The sequence below is a fragment of the Haliotis rubra genome, unplaced genomic scaffold (assembly GCF_003918875.1).
Source record: "Haliotis rubra isolate DU_JTF1 unplaced genomic scaffold, ASM391887v1 Scf239, whole genome shotgun sequence".
NCBI classification, from domain to species: Eukaryota; Metazoa; Mollusca; class Gastropoda; order Lepetellida; family Haliotidae; genus Haliotis; species Haliotis rubra.
The window spans coordinates 405,273-426,750 of record NW_025766436.1 but is presented as its reverse complement, the minus strand read 5'-3'; the positions used below and the strand labels follow the sequence as shown (position 1 = coordinate 426,750).

The 21,478-nt window shown below is 40.1% G+C and overlaps 1 protein-coding gene across 5 annotated transcripts; it reads right to left on the bottom strand.

Annotated features, from left to right (window-relative positions):
- Positions 1–18: 18 nt before the first annotated feature.
- LOC124278519 (retinol dehydrogenase 14-like) lies at positions 19–21,317 on the bottom strand. 5 transcript variants are annotated; one of them, XM_046714238.1, is made up of 9 exons: positions 21,237–21,300; positions 18,269–18,320; positions 18,065–18,105; positions 15,336–15,516; positions 14,388–14,627; positions 12,059–12,148; positions 6,673–6,858; positions 2,731–2,840; positions 19–542 (listed from the first exon to the last, which is right to left on the bottom strand). In XM_046714238.1, exons 4-9 carry the CDS (start codon positions 15,484–15,486, stop codon positions 360–362), a joined length of 960 nt encoding a protein of 319 aa, XP_046570194.1. In that variant the 5' UTR covers positions 15,487–15,516; positions 18,065–18,105; positions 18,269–18,320; positions 21,237–21,300; the 3' UTR covers positions 19–359. The 5 variants fall into 5 exon arrangements, with proteins under 5 accessions (XP_046570194.1, XP_046570190.1, XP_046570192.1 ...); XM_046714234.1 differs by lacking the exon at positions 18,269–18,320 and having other exon boundaries at positions 15,336–15,522; positions 18,065–18,218; positions 21,237–21,311; XM_046714236.1 differs by lacking the exon at positions 18,269–18,320 and having other exon boundaries at positions 18,065–18,218; positions 21,237–21,311.
- Between the last annotated feature and the right edge of the window lie 161 nt (positions 21,318–21,478).

Sequence of the window (21,478 nt, the reverse complement as noted above, 5' to 3'; positions counted from 1 at the left end):
TGGGATACGATGACATGTGTCAACCAAGTCAGCAAGCCTGACCACCCAATCCCATTAGTCGCCACTTACGACAAGCATTGGTTACTGAATATCAATTCTAAGCCGGATCTTCACAGGTGTTAATAATTAATGAAGCAGTCTGTGAACTTCATATTGATGACATATTTACTGGTAGATCCAGCTTCTATATTTGTTATGTAAAATCTAGTGTGTACACTTGATACACCTGCAGAGTGGATTTACTCATGAATGAACACCATTAGCACTATTAATGCAAAAACACTTCGTGAAAAAATCCTTATCAAAACGGGATGGTGCTTAATTTTTCCCAGGTGCATATATTTGAAAAAATTCATTCATTATTTCAAGTCAGTATATTTTTCACTGATCTCCCACAGCTTCTTGGCAATGCCCAGGTCGTTTGCCACAGGGTTGACAGACTTATCTGCATCACGACAGTCACAGTAGTACCGTCCACTGACTCCCTCCATCTCCTCGCTAACACCACAGTGTATAGTTGTCTGTGCCCCATCCTCCGGACTCTGCCAACACAAACAATGTAAGATGACACTTAAGTTATCATTATATATAAATATACAATTTCATGTCCTTCATGTACACAAGCAACAATAAGATACATGGTATTCACTTTTTGCATGTGTGTAGCAAGGCCTGTTTATAGGAACATGGATACAGTATATATAAGGGAGTGTACTATAATAAGGTAGACGTATGTACTGTGAAATGCATAACATCTATACTCTTCAATTATGAACAGGAGGAGTTAAGTGTGTGGTATATGTTAACCTGGTACATGGTCATCACGTCTTGCTCGATGTGGTATGAACATTAGTTAAGTGTGGTATTGGTCACCTTGGTACGTGGTCATCACATCTTGCTCGATGTGGTATGAACATGAGTTAAGTGTGGTATTTGTCAACTTGGTACGTGGTCATTACGTCTTGCTTGACCGGGTATGAACATGAGTTAAGTGTGGTATTGGTCACCTTGGTACGTGGTCATCACATCTTGCTCGATGTGGTATGAACATGAGTTAAGTGTGGTATTTGTCACCTTGGTACGTCTTGCTTGACCGGGTCATGAAACATGGAGTTAAGTGTGGTATTGGTACCTTGATGTGGTATGAACATGATGGTATGAACATGAGTTAAGTGTGGTATTTGTCAACTTAATACGCGGGTCATTACGCCTTGCTTGACAGAGTATGAACATGAGTTAAGTGTGGTATTGGTCAACTTAATACGTGGTCATTACGTCTTGCTTGACGGGGTATGAACATGAGTTAAGTGTGGTATTTGTCAACTTAATACGTGGTCATCACATCTTGCTTGACGGGGTATGAACATGAGTTAAGTGTGGTATTTGTCAACTTAATACGTGGTCATCACATCTTGCTTGACGGGGTATGAACATGAGTTAAGCGTGGTATTTGTCAACTTAATACGTGGTCATTACCTCTTGCTTGACGGGGTATGAACATGAGCTAAGTGTGGTATTGGTCACCTTGGTACGTGGTCATCACATCTTGCTCGATGTGGTATGAACATGAGTTAAGTGTGGTATTTGTCAACTTAATACGTGGTCATTACGTCTTGCTTGACAGAGTATGAACATGAGTTAAGTGTGGTATTGGTCAACTTAATACGTGGTCATTACGTCTTGCTTGACGGGGTATGAACATGAGTTAAGTGTGGTATTTGTCAACTTAATACGTGGTCATCACATCTTGCTTGACGGGGTATGAACATGAGTTAAGTGTGGTATTTGTCAACTTAATACGTGGTCATTACCTCTTGCTTGACGGGGTATGAACATGAGTTAAGTGTGGTATTTGTCAACTTAATACATGGTCATTACCTCTTGCTTGACGGGTATGAACATGAGTTAAGCTGGTATTTGTCAACTTAATAAGTGTGGTACGCGGTCATTACCTCTTGCTTGACCGGTATGAACATGAGTTAAGTGTGGTATTTGCCAACTTGGTACGTGGTCATTACCTCTTGCTTGACCGGGTATGAACATGAGTTAAGTGTGGTATTTGCCACCTTAATCCGTGGTCATTACATCTTGCTTGACGGGTATGAACATGAGTTAAGTGTGGTATTTGTCACCTTAATACGTGGTCATCACATCTTGCTTGATTGGGTATGAACATTAGTTAAGTGTGGTATTTGTCAACTTGGTACGTGGTCATCACATCTTGCTTGACGGGGTATGAACATTAGTTAAGTGTGGTATTGTCAACTTGGTACGTGGTCATTATGTCTTGCTTGATGGGGTATGAACATGAGCTAAGTGTGGTATTGGTCATCAAGAATTGAAACATGTATTTTGCAAATGTGTGAAAAAATCCCATAAATTTCTTTTTTCTTGATATCCTATGAATAAGTTTTGAAATCTCTGTTTTTATACTGATGTTATTTTCAATCCATGCATTTATAATCCTGGTGGTGAAAGTGTTCATTCCTCATGGAGGAACAGAGGCGTTAGTCCCAACATGTGGGAGGCAGCACAATGCTCATGTCCCTATGTGGCTTCAATGTACCTCATAGCAGAACAAAACCTAATCCTCTCTATTTCCTCAGCATTTATTATCACAACATTTGGTCATGCTTCATGCTTTCCTACGTAAAGACCAACAGATGTTACTTCGGTGCAATTTAAACTTGACACTGGGAAAAAATTAATGCAAAAGAAAGTTTCTCTAACCTTAAAGAACAAACAGCCAAACAGGTTCAAGGGAATCTGTACAAAGGAGGGGATGTTCCTTAACAATTCTGTCCTGATGGTGCCGGGATGGAGGCAGTTGGCAGTCACACCTGTAACATACAGAAACAACACACCATCACACCTGTCACATACAGAAACAATACACCATCACACCTGTCACATACAGAAACAACACACCATCACACCTGTAACATACAGAAACAACACACCATCACACCTGTAACATACAGAAACAACACACCATCACACCTGTCACATACAGAAACAACACACCATCACAACTGTAACATACAGAAACAACACACCATCACACCTGTAACATACAGAAACAACACACCATCACACCTGTCACATACAGAAACAACACACCATCACAACTGTAACATACAGAAACAAACACCATCACACCTGTCACATACAGAAACAACACACCATCACATCTGTCACATACAGAAACAACACACCTTCACATCTGTAACATACAGAAACAACACACCTTCACACCTTTAACATAGAGAAACAACACACCATCACCCCTGTCACATACAGAAACCAAACATATCACAACTGTAACTTACAGAAACAACACACCTTCACACCTGTCACATACAGAAACAACACACCATCACACCTGTCACATACAGAAACAACACATCTTCACACCTGTCACATACAGAAACAACACACATCACACCTGTAATATACAGACACAACACACCTTCACAACATGTCACATAAACACAGGTAGCACAGAAACAACACACCATCACACATGTAACATGCACACAGAAACAACACACCATCACACCTGTAACATACAGAAACAACACACCATCACACCTGTCACATACAGAAACAACACACCATCACACCTGTAACATACACACAGAAACAACACACCATCACACCTGTAACATACACACAGAAACATCACACACTATACACACCACAACACACCATCACACCTGTACACACAGAAACAACACACCATCACACCTGTAACATACACACAGAAACAACACACCATCACACCTGTAACATACACAAACAACACACCATCACACCTGTCACATACAGAAACATACACACCATCACACCTGTCACATACAGAAACAACACACCATCACACCTGTCACATACAGAAACAACACACCATCACACCTATAACATACACACAGAAACAACACACCATCACACCTGTATCATACACACAGAAACAACACACCATCACAACTGTAACATACACACAGAAACAACACACCATCACACCTGTAACATACAGAAACAACACACCATCACACCTGTAACATACAGAAACAACACACCATCACACCTGTCACATACAGAAACTACACACCATCACACCTGTCACATACAGAAACAACACACCATCACACCTGTCACATACAGAAACAACACACCATCACACCTATAACATACACACAGAAACAACACACCATCACACCTGTAACATACACACAGAAACAACACACCATCACAACTGTAACATACAGAAACAACACACCATCACAACTGTAACATACAGAAACAACACACCATCACACCTGTAACATACAGAAACAACACACCATCACACCTGTCACATACAGAAACTACACACCATCACACCTGTCACATACAGAAACAACACACCATCACACCTGTCACATACAGAAACAACACACCATCACACCTATAACATACACACAGAAACAACACACCATCACACCTGTATCATACACACAGAAACAACACACCATCACACCTGTAACATACACACAGAAACAACACACCATCACACCTGTAACATACAGAAACAACACACCTTCACAACTGTAACATACAGAAACAACACACCATCACACCTGTAACATACAGAAACAACACACCATCACACCTGTCACATACAGAAACTACACACCATCACACCTGTCACATACAGAAACAACACACCATCACACCTGTCACATACAGAACACAACACACACCTCACACACACAGAAACAAACACCATCACACCTGTAACACACACACACAACACACCATCACACCTGTAACATACACACAGAAACAACACCACCATCACAACTGTCACATACAGAAACAACACACCATCACAACTGTAACATACAGAAACAACACACCATCACACCTGTAACATACAGAAACAACACACCATCACACCTGTCACATACAGAAACAACACACCATCACACCTGTAACATACACACAGAAACAACACACCAACACAACTGTAACATACAAAAACAACACACCACACCTGTAACATACACACAGAAACAACACACCATCACAACTGTAACATACAGAAACAACACACTATCACACCTGTAACATACACACAGAAACACACCATCACACCTGTCACAGACAGAAACAACACACCATCACACCTGTAACATACAGAAACAACACACCATCACACCTGTAACATACAGAAACAACACACCATCACACCTGTCACATACAGAAACAACACACCATCACACCTATAATATACAGAAACACACCATCACAACTGTAACATACAGAAACAACACACATCACACTTGTAACATACAGAAACAACACACCGTCACAACTGTAACATACAGAAACAACACACCATCACACCTGTCACATAAACACAGGTAGCACAGAAACAACACACCATCACACCTGTCACATAAACACAGGTAGCACAGAAACAACACACCATCACACCTGTAACATAGAGAAACAACACACCATCACACCTGTAACATACAGAAACAACACACCATCACACCTGTAACATACAGAAACAACACACCATCACACCTGTCACATAAACACAGGTAGCACAGAAACAACACACCATCACACCTGTCACATAAACACAGGTAGCACAGAAACAACACACCATCACACCTGTAACATACAGAAACAACACACCATCACACCTGTAACATACAGAAACAACACACCATCACACGTCACATACAGAAACAACACACATAAACACAGGTAGTACAGAAACAACACACCATCACACCTGTAACATACAGAAACAACACACCATCACACCTGTCACATAAACACAGGTAGCACAGAAACAAAACACCATCAAACCTGTCAAATAAAGATAAGTAGCACAGAAACAACACAACATCACACCTGTCACATAAACACAGGTAGCACAGAAACAACACACCATCACACCTGAAAACACAGAAACAACACACCTGTCACATAAACACATGTAGCACAGAAACAACACACCATCACACCTGTAACATAAACATGGGTAGCACTGAAACAACACACCATCAGACCTGTAACCTAAAGATAGGTAGCACAGAAACCACACAACATCACACCAGATTGTACACAGATACAAATTCCATGCTGGTGTTTGAGGGAGTGTGGAAATGATCCTAGATTCCATGCTGGTGTTTGGGGGAGTGTGGAAATGATCCAAATTCCATGCTGCTGTTTGAGGGAGCGTGGAAATGATCCTAGATTTCATGCTGGTGTTTGAGGGAGTGTGGAAATGATCCTAGATTCCATGCTGGTGTTTGGGGGAGTGTGGAAATGATCCAAATTCCATGCTGCTGTTTGAGGGAGCGTGGAAATGATCCTAGATTTCATGCTGGTGTTTGAGGGAGTGTGGAAATGATCCTAGATTCCATGCTGCTGTTTGAGGGAGCGTGGAAATGATCATAGATTCTGTGTTGGTGTTTGATGGAGTGTGGAAACGATCATAGATTCCATACTGGTGTATGAGGGAGTGTGGAAATGATCAGATGCCATGCTGGTGTATGAGGGAGTGTGGAAATGATCAGATGCCATGCTGGTGTATGAGGGAGTGTGGAAATGATCAGATGCCATGCTGGTGTATGAGGGAGTGTGGAAATGATCAGATGTCATGCCTTTAATTACCTGTCCCTTCCAGACGTCTGGCTAGTTCCTTTGTGAAAATTACATTAGCCAGTTTGGAGTCATTGTAGATACGGAATCTGTCAAAGCTCTTTTCTGCCCGCAGATTCTCAAAGTCTATTTTACCAAATTTATTCACAAGGGATGACACTGTAATGATCCTTGCATTCCCGGTTTTCTTCATCAAGTCTGGTGGAAGAAAACACACAAAAACGTTCACATTTCTAAAAATGATTCAGTCCAAGAATACATGACTTCAGCTCACCCGGATGTGTAGTCAACAGTTTGAAATGTAAACAAAGCCACTTAATAATGTAATTTTCTGAATAAAATTGATATTTTATACTTATCCTGACTCATGCTTAATTGCTTGTCTTCTTCCTCTTGCGAACATAGTGGAACACTTGTATCTCCTTATTGAAGCTCCCTTCAATAAAGCGTACGTAAAATCACTAATCACTACTCACCAAGAGTTGTCCCTCCTTCCGTTTTGGCGGGAACTGGCGCCACTGTTCCCCCACATGCTTCACTCTCTCCTGAACATGAGCCTGACACTTGAATTTGCAGGGAAATCCAAAGTGTCTTGTGGGGAGGTTGGGAGGGCTTACCTCATGAGTCAGGATAAGTATAAAATATCAATTTTATTCAGAAAATTACATATTTTTCCTTATCCTGACTCATGCTTAATTGCTTGTAGAATCCGGCCGGAAGGTGGTGGGAAAAAGCACTTTAGGATTTAATTAGTGAATCTTACGTCAAAATAAACCCCCTACGGGAACTTCATAATGGCACTGTAATTATGCTAAATTCTGCTGCTGTAAGCAAACGTGTTCTTTCAGCTGCCTTTTGATGGGGGCACCACAATAGTTAACTTTGGTCCTACTTCTGTCCTACTTAAGTCATGTGATAACACAGCGAGACTACGTCTCATCTTCTGTGGGGAACTGTCAACTGCTGTGCGACAACCAGAGGGCCGAAATGGTGAATGCCTGAGACGTCCTCGGTGGCGATATCTCTCAAGTAGTGGTTTGCAAACACCATGTCCGATTTCCAGAAACAGCCCTCCATGATCGTGTTAAGCGAGCAATTCCCATGTAGAGCGAGTGTTGACGCCAGTGCTCTAATTTTCAGGCTCTTGGAGGATCGAGTCCTGCAGCCTTGTAGGCTCGTAGTATGACAGTTCTTATCCAGATTGATATCGTAGTGCGGGAGACTTCCGTCTGTGTCACTGTTGATGGACGAAAAGTCATTTAAACTTGCGTCTCCTCATTCTGGATCGATGTAGATAAACTTTCAATGCTCTCATTGGGCACAAGGATAAGTCAAGCGTATCATGTGGTCCGAGTATGGAGGATAGTGCAGGGACATGGAATTGTCTGTCCGGTTGACCTGGCAGTTGATTCTTAGCGATAAAATCCCATCGCAGTCCCATGTGCACTGTGTTTTGATTTTCATCAAATCTCGTTCTCTCGTAATCTAGAGAATGAATTTCCGACATCCTGGCTGCTGTTGCTAGGGCTAGCAGGAACAGCGTTTTCTGTGTCAAGAATTCAAAGGATGTCGTCTCCAGTGGTTCGTAAAGGCACTTGTGAGATGTTTGAGAACAATATTGAGGTCCCATGCCGGAGCGTGAAATCTCTGTTTTTGGTCCTCCAATTTATAAGAGCGTAACAAGGCCAGTAACTCTGGTACTTTGGTTAGCTTTGCACCCGTCCTCATAGTTATCACTGAACTCAATGCCGCTAGGTATGTTGAGAGTGTAGACCCTTTCAGACGTTTGGTTTGTCGTAGGTGACAAAGATAGTCTGCCACTTGAGGATGTGTTGCATTTCTAGCTGTAAATCCCTTTTTAGCAGCGTAGGTCTCAAAACTGCGCCCTTTGTCGTCGTACAAGTCGTGGATGTTCAGATCGTCGATTAGGTCGAACAGTTGAAAGCAGAGATCTAGTAGGTTCAATGATCTTGTTGAGCCTTGCTTGTTTATGTAAAACGCCACTGTCGAGTTGTCTGTGTGTACCATGAGATGCGAATTCTGTAGAATGGTGCTCCAATGGAGTATGGCGTTGATGGCTGCTTTCATCTCCAGGATGTTGATGTGCAGACGTTTCTCTTCCTGGTTCCATATCCCAGCTGCCACATGGTTGTCGAGATGTGCTCCCCAACCTTGGAGTGATGCGTCTACGTATAGATGGGTCTTGAACTCCGGTTCTGCTAAATAGATGCCTTCGCAAACATTCGACCTCCGGGTCCACCATAGTAGATGAGGTCTGAGGTAATTCGGTAGACCGAAGGGTTGTAGGTCGTCGAGATGAGCGTTGATGAGGACCTGTAACAGGCGAAGGTTCAACTGAGTCCACACTTGGGGAGTGGCGACTGGTCCTTCGCGAAGGCTGGTTGTCTTAGCCAGAGTCCGGGGATGAGCGATTCCTCCTTCGCAAACGCTTTCGCGAACGTTGATCATCCGAGTCCGAAGCAGGTGAAGATCGAGTAGCCCTCCGCGAACGCCTTCGCGAACGCTGATCGTCCGAGTCCTCCGCAGGGGGTGGCTGAGTTGACCTTCGCGCAGGCTGGTCCGGTAGTGTAGTTCTGCTGGCAGAAGTCACGTTGATGGCAGGCCCCTCAGAGATGATGTCTGCGTTGGAGCTTTCGTGAAGGCTCGGGCCCTGGGCTGGCTGTCTCTTTTCTAGGCCGTAACGCTCCTCCATTATGTCCATGATCTGCTGGGAGAACTGCTGCATAAAGTCGCCCGGGAAGGTCTGCGGTGGTACCAGCGCTGCCCTTTCTGCCTTGATGGCGACGGGGCCCACAGGACGATCATCTGTTGTCAGCGTTGATACTTCGGGTTGAGAATGGATCTGCGCTGAAGTCACCGTAGCTGAGACCGGTCGTTTCTTGTGATGAACCTCTGGGATGATGATCGGCTGATCATCATACAGGCCCTGTTCTGCGACGGGAACAATCTCGGCCGAGAAAGTTCTAGTAGTCTGCGCTGACTTCCCCTTGGTGGTGGACGCTGCCCTGGGGGTGCGAAGTCTGCGCTGGGTGGTTGATGACCTCCGAGTCTTGGACTGCGACGACGGGATGTCTGGAGATGCAGGTCTCTTCTTGGAGATGGCGGACTTCGTCCCACGCCTCTCCTCCGAGGGAAACTCCAGCGGAACACCAGACGGTAGGGGGTCGTCCGACAGCAGTTGACTGGTGAGGGACTCAGCTGAATTATCCATGACTGGATCAATCCTTCTCGACCTATCTGCGGCACGTCTCAGGACGCAAAGAAGATATTTATTAAATGCACAAGTTGATAAATGCTTGCAATAATTGCAGCGTGAGCTGAAAGAACATGGTACCGTGCAGCTAGGGCATATTAGGTGCGGGTCAGCAGCAAAGAAACGTAACTTACATACGGAACAGATTTTCATGAACGTAAACTACTGAACAAACACGGAATACACCGTGAATAAACAGTGGTAAATACGAATAAATATCAAATCATATTGATGAAGGATACTAGCTAAACCTGTATAAAGAACTTATAGAGGTAACTAACTAATTAATCAAAGGATATAGTGCCGTAAGGAGACACAGGCGCTCTCACAACCTGCTCACTGGGCGAAGAAGGAGAGAGTGAAGCATGTTGGGGAACAGTGGCGCCAGTTCCCGCCAAAACGGAAGGAGGGACAACTCTTGGTGAGTAGTGATTAGTGATTTTACGTACGCTTTAATGAAGGGAGCTTCAATAAGGAGATACAAGTGTTCCACTATGTTCGCAAGAGGAAGAAGACAAGCAATTAAGCATGAGTCAGGATAAGGAAAAATTATTAATATTATGTATCTCACCCCAAATAGTTTTTTGCATGATAAATAATGAAGACCAACTGACGTAGTTGCATCTACAGAAACAAAAACACATTCAGCAATGTTCATTTTTGTAAAATGTAACTTCTTTTTATGATTTTATAGCAATTTATTTTGAAATGGCGATGTAAGTGAGCTTTCTGACATAAACCTCGTCAATTAATTAGATGAAGTTCAGGGGTTGAAATAACCCATTGCCCGACGTCCGAGTCCAGTGTTTTTTTCTGTCGGGCAAGCAAATTTGTATATCTCACCGTACCGGTGTCCAGTTGACTTTCCAATGTTAATTATGTTGTTTATTTTGAAAAATCAACAAGAAAACGGCCGGTATAGTGGAAAAATTATCAGGGCAAGTGATTTTACATATGCCACTGTTCCGGAGTACACTAGCAATTTTAAAGTTATTTCCACCCCTGTAGTTACAGTTCCACTGGTCCAGTGATTTCTGAGGTGATCATGTCAACAGAACCAAGAATGTATTGGAAAGAATTATACAGCCTTGTCAAAATGCAAAGGTCAAGTCAAGGTAAGGATATAAGTTCTGGACAAATGGAACCTCCCAGATCACATCCTTGATCTGCTTCAACACCAGTCTATACAAAATCTTTATACCTACGACCATGAATTTAACTTCTGTATGGTCTTAATAAAGTCCCAGGGTACATATTATGGTGTATAGGGTAGGGTTATTTTTTGTAGTTTCAGGCATTCTGAATACAAATGGCTGAGTGGCCACTTTTGGCCCAAAACAGGACATCTATATGACCATCACTACAAACAAAAACAATACACATCACGAAGAATGTACACACGTTTACCTCCACTGGTGGTCTGGAATAAACCACACTATAGTCTACCTACATCTTATGATCATGACTTATGATCTTGAGGTGTCCTTTCAATATGGCTGCTTTGAAGCTCTTGAACAAGCCTACACATGACCATTGATGTGAATATCATGCAAAGTAATAGCCCCAGCTATACAGAAGATCAACCACAGCTACTGACTACTACGAACATTAGATAAAAGGGCCATGAACACAACAGATCTTTAGTGAAGGTTAGATAAAAGGTAAGGTTTAGCAGAGAGCAAGATATATTGTTTTTACAGAGTATTTGGAAAGTCCAAAACTGAGAAAGTACAACTGATGGTGAATTGGTGAATGCAAATGGATGAAGTAAGGTAAACAAAAGATGCATAACAAATATATAAACATATTCAACGCAAATGTTCGCTTTTCCAATTGAAATCAAGATCCAATGCTTGCCACCATCTCCATGTCCATGATAAAAGGGCTTTTCAGTCTGGTGATCATGCCAGATCAGATGGTTGCCTTGTTTAATCAGTCTGCTCTAAGAACTTCAATTTGAGAAAGTTCTTTGAAAGAAAATGAATCCAACATGAAACAAAACAGGTTCTACATACTGATCTACCCAAAGCATGTTATGTTGAGACTTATTCTACACTTGCTCTCCAGTAACCATGGTAACTAATTACAGGACAGTTACAGAAGATGAGATAATCTGAGACTTACCCAGAAGGAGGTTTGTGAGCAAGAATGGACCAAAGTGATTGGCTGCAAACATGGACTCCAGTCCTTCCTCGGTCATTTCCTTGGGCAGACCTGGTCAACAGAAACAAACAGTTTAGTCATGCTCACCCTTGTCCAACTGCCCTCTGGTCAGGAAGACTCAGTGTCTCTCAAACAATAAATCAGGGTTATCAAAATATTGTGGGACCTTCTATAATGTCTCTGCATACATATATTAATATCAAAAACAAGCATGGATGACTTTACAAATGTCATGTCTGAATTTCAAAGTGAATGTCATGGATGCTCTGGTGATTGTCATTCCTCAATCCCTATGCATTGCCTACCCGTAGTCTAGACTACCAGTTATCCGACCTCCATTTTTGTGGAAACCACGGTGGCTGAGCTGGTTAGGCGGATGACTTTGTGTGTTGGTGATTAGGTGCCTGACTCTGAGAGTGTGGGTTCGAATCCCAGATGAGACTCAACCCAACAAAAGTACTAGAATCTGTACTTTACTAGAAAGTGTAATCCCAAATACAACATATGTTACAACAATTCCAAGGTTGGTGCATGGAGCTCTCCGACAGACTGGTAGCATTTTCTAATGTGTTTCTCAAGCCTTGCTTTACAACTAGGAATTGTGGCACAGATTGTGTTGCTTTGCTTTGAAAACAATTTGTAATTAATGAACCTAAAGAAAGATCAAGGTGCAATGGTTGGATATAGCAGCCAGGAAAGTTGAGATAAGGAAATGTATTATTAATTCATATCAGAATGAAAGTTCACGGTGGTCTGGAGATTGGAAACATGGCTTAAAATACCGACAACCATTTACTCTTTGCTTGACCCATACTGACCCACATGAGATTGTTTAACTACCCTGTCAATGATGAAGATAAGTATTAGTAATTCTGGCTGATATCCCTGGTCCATCATAAGGTCCTTACTAATCACTCAGTGACTTACAAACATGAGACATGTACTCATGTACTTGTCACAGAAAATGTGATTATTTTCTAATACTGTTGTAGACATACTTAAACAATTTCTATATAAGACATTGTCCTTATTCACAAGAATCCTAGACATGACATCATCACATTTCAACTGTAGTTTAAATCATCCTACAAAGACACCAATCTTCACAAGAATCCTACATAAGATGCAATCAGCATTCACAAGATCCCGTCAGAATTCACTAAAACCCTACATAACATCCTATGGGTATTCACAAGAATCCTACATATAAGATCCTGTCTGTATTCACAATAAGCCTACATAAGACGCTATCAGTACTCACAATAAGCCTACATAAGACACTATCAGTATTCACAAGAATCCTACATAAGACACTATCAGTATTCACAAGAATCCTACATAAGACACTATCAGTATTCACAATAAGCCTACATAAGACACTATCAGTATTCACAAGAATCCTACATAAGACACTATCAGTATTCACAAGAATCCTACATAAGACACTATCAGTATTCACAATAAGCCTACATAAGACACTATCAGAATTCACAAGAATCCTACAAAAGACACTATGAGTATTCACAATAAGCCTACATAAGACACTATCAGTATTCACAAGAATCCTACATAAGACACTATCAGTATTCACAAGAATCCTACACAAGACACTATGAGTATTCACAATAAGCCTACATAAGACACTATCAGTATTCACAAGAAGCCTACATAAGACACTATGAGTATTCACAAGAATCCTACATAAGACACTATCAGTATTCACAATAAGCCTACATAAGACACTATCAGTATTCACAAGAATCCTACATAAGACACTATCAGTATTCACAATAAGCCTACATAAGACACTATCAGTATTCACAAGAATCCTACATAAGACACTATGAGTATTCACAATAAGCCTACATAAGACACTATCAGTATTCACAAGAATCCTACATAAGACACTATGAGTATTCACAATAAGCCTACATAAGACACTATCAGTATTCACAAGAATCCTACATAAGACACTATGAGTATTCACAATAAGCCTACATAAGACACTATCAGTATTCACAAGAATCCTACATAAGACACTATCAGTATTCACAATAAGCCTACATAAGACACTATCAGTATTCACAAGAATCCTACATAAGATCCTGTCAGTATTCACAAGAATCCTACATAAGACACTATCAGTATTCACAATAATCCTACATAAGACATATTAGTATTAAAAAAAAACCTACATAAGATGCTATCAGTATTTCCAAGAATCCAAACTAAGATGCTATCAGTATTCACAAGAATCATAAAATGCTATCAGTATTTACAAAAATCCTACCCAAGACGCTGGCATTGTTCACAAGGATATCCAATCTTCTCTCATCCTTTAAGAACTCCTCAGCAAATTTTCTCACAGATTTTAATGAGCACAAATCTATGATTCCCACAGTGACATTTTCATTGCCTGTCTCTTGTCTGATCTGGTCACAGGCGACCTTGGCTTTCTGTGCATTCCGGCATGCAAGGATGACCCGCGCGTTTCGAGTCGCAAAGTCCAGTGCTGTGTAGAAACCTATGCCTGAACAGAATATACTTTCTGATTACTTTGACAACAGCTTTTGAGATCCTTATTACTCTTGTATAACATAAATGATAAACAACTTATACTCAAGTATTAAATCAATATTGAACATCAGATTACACTGATCTAACATAGTGTGTGAGTTTAGTTTTACGCAGCTTTTGCACCAATATTCCAGCAATATCATAGGGGGGACTGAGCTAACATACACAAACAACAACTGATCTGATCTAACATGACAAATGTGATTACTCAGGAGTAACATTCCGGCGCCTGATAAACATCCAATCATTCCTGTTATTATTCAGGTTATGGTATTTTGTATTACATTGTGAACAATGTATCTATATTTTACTAGTTATCCTTCATTCCATAACTAGTAATGGATGTTTAGCTCCAATGTCTCAATCACTGATGTATAATGACTCATCCTTCATTGGTAAACATCTTTATTTGCTTTGAGAGCTACTTCCCTTTTTGTACACTTAGCTTTCAAGATACAAAGTCACATATTATTGAACAAACTTTATGGATAACAACTTCTTTTAATTTGTGTGTGTGACGTTTTGATACAGATTCTTGTACCACTGTCAAGCTGTGTCAAGCACTCAAAGACGTTAAAGACACACATCACAATAACATCAGTGTACTGCAATACATACCAACACAACCTAAACTGCCCAAACACCTTTGTTGTAACATTACCTGTATTTGCTCCTGTGACAATGGCAGTCTTTCCCGAGAGGTCAGCCTTGCTCACACACCGACCCATGGTGACTTTGAGGTAGATGATGACAAACAGGGACACCACAATGGCGCCCAGTATGGTCAACAAGATACAGTCCAAGACATCCATCCTCACACCTCTATGCTTCCCGGGAGATTACTGAAACTGGTGGAAATGTATCTTGCTTATCAACAGAGTGTAACATTATTATTTACAACAACATGATGAAAACTGAAAGTTGCTGAGTGAAACTCACAGCTGCAACTACCATGAATGTGAACATGCTGTTAGTGACATGCATGTCATTGGTGCAACTTAGTAATGTGTGTATACAGATACACAACAAACACAAAAAATAAAGCTGCGTTTTTCCCATAAATAGACTTTGGTGCTTTCATACACATCTAATTTTAATTTGACCAGGCGATAAATGATCATGGGATTAAGAAATATGCTTTTGTCGTTAACTATAGCACTTTGATGCAAGCTTGCTCGTATTTTAACTATAATAGTTCAGAGCAATAGTGTACTTTATTACACTATACATGGAACATATGTTATATTTGGGATTACACTTTTTTAGTAAAGTACAAATTCTAGAACTTTTTTTGGTTGAGTCCCATACAGGATTCGAACCCACACCCTCAGAGTCAGAGTTGGGCACCTAATCGCCAGCACACAAAGTCAGCCGCCTAACCAGCTCAGCCATCGCGACTTCCACAAAAATCGAAGACGGACAACTGGTAGTCTAAACTGCAGACTTTGTGTACCCCTCTGAAAAGTGTATAAGAGGGGTACACAAAGTTCCATTAATGTGTCTGTTCCCCTATGTTAAGACGCACACTACCAAGAAATAACGGTTTACATTCGGGTTAAATATCTTATCTTTTAACGACTACCGGTATTTTAATTAGAACCTGAGATTACCGTAAACGATATAAGGCAACATGAAAATTGCATTTCTACTTCCAACAAAAACTTATATCAGTATATCCAGATGAAGCGTTCTAGTCACGCGATATTCCTTGGATGCATCGTGGGACTGTACACATAGGCTTAACTGGTGAAAGCTGCTGTGTCGCTGTTTAATTGTGAGTCGAATTGAGACATTTCTTCCATCAAACATAATGGAAACGGAACATTTCCACCAGTAATGTAAGCTGACTGAAGCAACTGCGAACCAAGTAACAGGGTGCTACAGAGTTAGTTGCACTGTAGGAGACGAGGCAATGTACTAGGCAATGACAACTGACATGTATCGTGACCTTGGTAACCAAGGTTACGATTGATTACAAGGGGGCAGACAAGAATGGCATAGTGACGTCAATACAGGGTGACGTAAAGCCTGATAAAGTACTGCCTGCGCCTATTATAACGAACGAACGAACGTACGAACGAAATGAACGAACGAACGATGATTATGAGAGAGCGACGTCATATCTTTATTCTTAGAAGATTGGTTGTATTGAGTTGACTTGAGATGTGACTGACTGCAACAATAAACAAAACTAACTTAGATTCACATACAGTAGTAATGTCAAATGTTTACAACAGTACATAACTTAGTCATAACGTATTACGGACTGCATAGTTTTCATTTATTTACTTAAAATAACTTATATATAATTACCAAATCATTGCAAACATATCAATTCATGAAATTTTCTTACCGTTTTATATGCGCTCTCATGAAGACAAACATACGAACATGTGCCTGACGACCATGCATGTCGCCACGAGACCTTCGAAACATGTGACAAGGCACCTGTAATTATCTGCCCTTTAATCACCTGTAATTATCTGCCCTTTAGTCACCTGTACTTTTCAGCCTTTTAGTTTCAAATGCTCTACGCCCCAATGATATCACTTGAAATAATAAACCAAACCAGATCCTTACAGCGCCTTTGATATTTTAGCGAAGTGTCTAAGAAAAAGGGTTATTTGTAAAGTGGAAAACCATCTAATCGACAGATAATTATGCAATTTACAACATGATATATCATTCTCATTGGGTATTTGTATGTACCCTACATTCCTCCGTCACTTTTCAAGTCTTATTGTGTCAGTCTAGCAACACACTGGTTCCGGCCACAGGGAATCCATCAAGTGCTCCTAATAATCACCGCTCGGATTATGCTCAGCTATTTCTTGTGCAACATGTGACCTAGCCTTGCAGCCTCTTACTCAACATATTGTTTACATGTCCATAGATGGCAGCAGTTGCACCAAGTTCATGCATGACTTGTTTTACACACACTCATATTATTATCTGACAAAAAAACATGTCACTATGGAAACAATGTCCCAATATTGGTAATGGAGGACATAAAGCCTACCAACCTGGTATTTATTGATGAAAGTTGAAACCTGAATGAACAATCTGTTGTCACTTGTTAAGCATGTTCAGGGATCAGACAGGAAGTCTGTGTTTATCTGATTCTGGAGTAAACATCTAACTTGTTTACTACAGTGGTGACCATTCACATAAAATCTATCTTGACAGCTAGACTGGCAACCTGCTAAGGTTACCTGTCAGATAGTTACAATTCCCAATGTAAAAAAAAACCCCAATAAAATTCACTTATTATTTATTTATCACATCAATGGGTATATTTACACCAGTGACGCTTGAGGTAGAACACCACCCCATTACTGGGTGGAATAAAAAACAGACCAGAACAAGACAACATACAGACGAGAGATTCACCTGCTATTTTATGCTCCTGTTCACGACATGTGTTCCGGTGAATAACCTGATACTTATGTCTTCAGCAGACTTCTGCAGTCGTCTTACAAGGATGGTTAGACGCCACCTTGGTGTGTACGACACAGTTCACAGAGATCACTTCCAAAGGATTTGACTAAAAGAAAACAAAAACTATAACAGAATATAATGAAACCATTATCAAACATTTGACAAATGGCTTATTGCCAAACAGCACTTCAGCAAGATGGCAGCAAATCTCAAAAACGGAACCACACAAAAGTAACATGGAGAACTACCGTGAAAACAGCACCATATATTTTATATTTTGGTTTAAAAAACAAGCAATAAACGAAATTAAACTCACATGTTCACATGCAAACACAAATTGGTCATGTGACATGTAAGTCTCCATAAACCATATTTACATCTGCAATTATTATGTTCTGGGGAGGATTTAGTTAACACAGTTAACATGGTGTTTTGGGTGCTTAAAGGGAAACAAAACACCAACTTTTAATTGGCAAGCCGGTGCCATTTTAATTAGCCCAAGCAATCACTGGATGTCAATTACCGTCAGCGATTAGACGAAACAAAATGAGTTACGGAGCTTTGATTTTGTACATGAAGAACTAAAGTATCACTGGAATCTAGGAGCTCAAAACTGTGAGGAAAAATAGCAAGTAGCCAAGGATAAGTCACTAGCATCATATCAACATTTACTGCAGTGACATCACCATGTCCCAGAAATGTTCATGTTTTAAAAACTAATTACTTCTTGTCAAATGTGACTCTGTTGATGACATATCACAGATAAATAAATTAAACAAATTAACATCACACAATAAGGAGAGTTCTATGGATATACAACTTCTTTAATATAATATGAGCGATGTTTAGGTGTAGCTACTAACACGCACACACACACACACACACACACACACACACACACACACACACACACACACAGAGTAAAGATTTGAACAGTAAGTGATTGATGTAAGTACAATAAATGAGGTTGATGTACAAGGTTGGACTCAGTCCTCGTCATGAGTTTGACAGAACAACAACGCTCTCCTCAGCTCAGACAAAAAGGCAATTGATCAGGATGTTTTTGTTGTGTACCTGGATGTACAAACTTCAGAAGGATAAACATGCAGGTGTGAAAGTTTTCTTATCACAGAATTCCTGTACATGACGAGTGGACGAAACTCTGGCTTGATCACATCTCAAGAGATGGTTGGTTTCCAAGTTCCTCCAGCAGAATTTGTTCCATTCATTTTGGAGGAGGTATGTATTGTGTGAAAATAAGTATTAACTGTTAATATGAGTGGTACAACATGGGCTTATAAAATTATCATTTCCCTTTCGTCTCTGATACTAAAGTACCTTGCCACCAAGACCACAGGTCACAATCCTAAAATTACTTCCCTGTTTCATTGCACTTTTCAAAACAACAAAACACTGTCATCTTGTCAGAAAAATACTAATATTTCATATTTTACATGTGATATGTGATATAAGTAGTAAACTTAACAATTTGACCTTCAAATGTTTTGACTGGTCTGTAGAAAATACAAGACTCAAGGTTAAAGCTACACACATCTATGATCTTAGAACTAACAAGGCTTTTTTACCAGCAAAATTTGCATAATATATGAAAGAGTGGGGTTTTAATTTTTAAGTTTATTATAGTAGATTTAATTAAATATTCAATATTACAATGATACTAAAACTGACAAATCTGTATTCCAAGAAGAAACAACCAATCCATATTTCGATGTTTTCAATGTTGGAGTTTTGTTTCCCTTTTAAAGGTCACATGCAACCAAAAATTCAAACATAATTATAACACAATTATCACTTACTCATGACATATAATATACATTGCTGATTATGAAAAAAACATATAAACAAAATTATAAGCGTACAATCGCAAATCAAAAGTGCAATATTTTGTACTTGGGTTTACTTCCCATGAAACGATGCAGCCGGGATACCGAACCCAGTCAGAGCGGGTGGGTGTGCACTCAAGTGTAACGGCTAGTTCATTTGCAGATGCCCTCATGGCTCATTGTGTGTGTGTATATTATATATAAAGCTGTTGGGTTTTGTAAATACATGCTCCTTTTTTTGTGTATAACATTTTGCAATCAACAGACATCATAACATGTCATGTGTACAAGTATCACACCTGCCTGTCGGTGTAATTACATAATGTGACAGAGACCAAACTCAGGCCATAAATCAATGCCTTTTGTTTATGGTGTATAGCCTGATAGGTGTTAAGTTCAAATTTCATGTGGTCAGTGATCGAAGTTGTGTATTGAATATTGTCAATAGCAGACAGGCAGGCAGACACATAGGTGTCAATAAAACAGACATTGAGTTTTGTCTGTGACAACGACGTATCTATATCACAGTTAGAAATTCTGTCAGCGCTAAATAATGACATTGCTTTTAAGATAAGAAGAACGTGTGGTGAAATAGACAAATGAAATTATATAAACAGTTAAATCGGTAATCTACTGTCATAACATATAAAAAGCTCGCACCTGTGAAATATCAACAAAACATTAGAAAAATAGCTCACACCAAAGCCTTCACCGAGTATTCACCGGACAACCCGATTCATTTCACTGTGCATGTGCTATGAGCACAGCCCAGCCCAGCTGTTGAAACCTGTTTTCCCCTAAGCTCTGGGGGAAAATTAGTGAATCGTTTGAAATCCGATTTCGCATGTTTTTTCGTCATGTTATTTTTCAACTTTATAAGTTGAATTTGCATTTTTGATGATTTGTTTCGGTAAGTCCATACCGAAAGGTATCAGAATCTGCAAAGTTGTGTTTTACGTTGCATGTGACCTTTAGCAATGTTTAACAACCAACATCCGTTGTATTCTCGTAAATCACAATAACTGTAAAACTTTTTAAAAGACAACTTTATACTAATATAAAAGCAAGCCATCATTCGAGTATTTACAGGTGTCCATACACCTCGTTATAAAGCGAGTAACTTCAGTAAGCACTTTTCCAAAACGTACTATTTGGACACAATACTTTGTGGGACATTCGAAATAAAACATTCAAATTAGGATGCACGTCTTCACGAGGCTGAGGATGAAGAAGGCAGAAATATACAAATGGTAATATGGAAACTGGCCAAGAATGATTACCGTAAATAACAATATCATACGATCAAGATATTCTGTACTCTTATCACTTCTGGAAGTAACGTGTTCCCAAAGCAGAATTAAATAGAGTTATGTCCCCTGAAACACCTGTCCCACATCTACTCAACAAAAATGACTTTATAGACATTCTACAAATGATGAAATAATGCAATTATCAGCACCAATGTACTTCAAATTATAAAACTAACACCGTGCAGTGTGTGTTAAAGTATGTGTTATATATA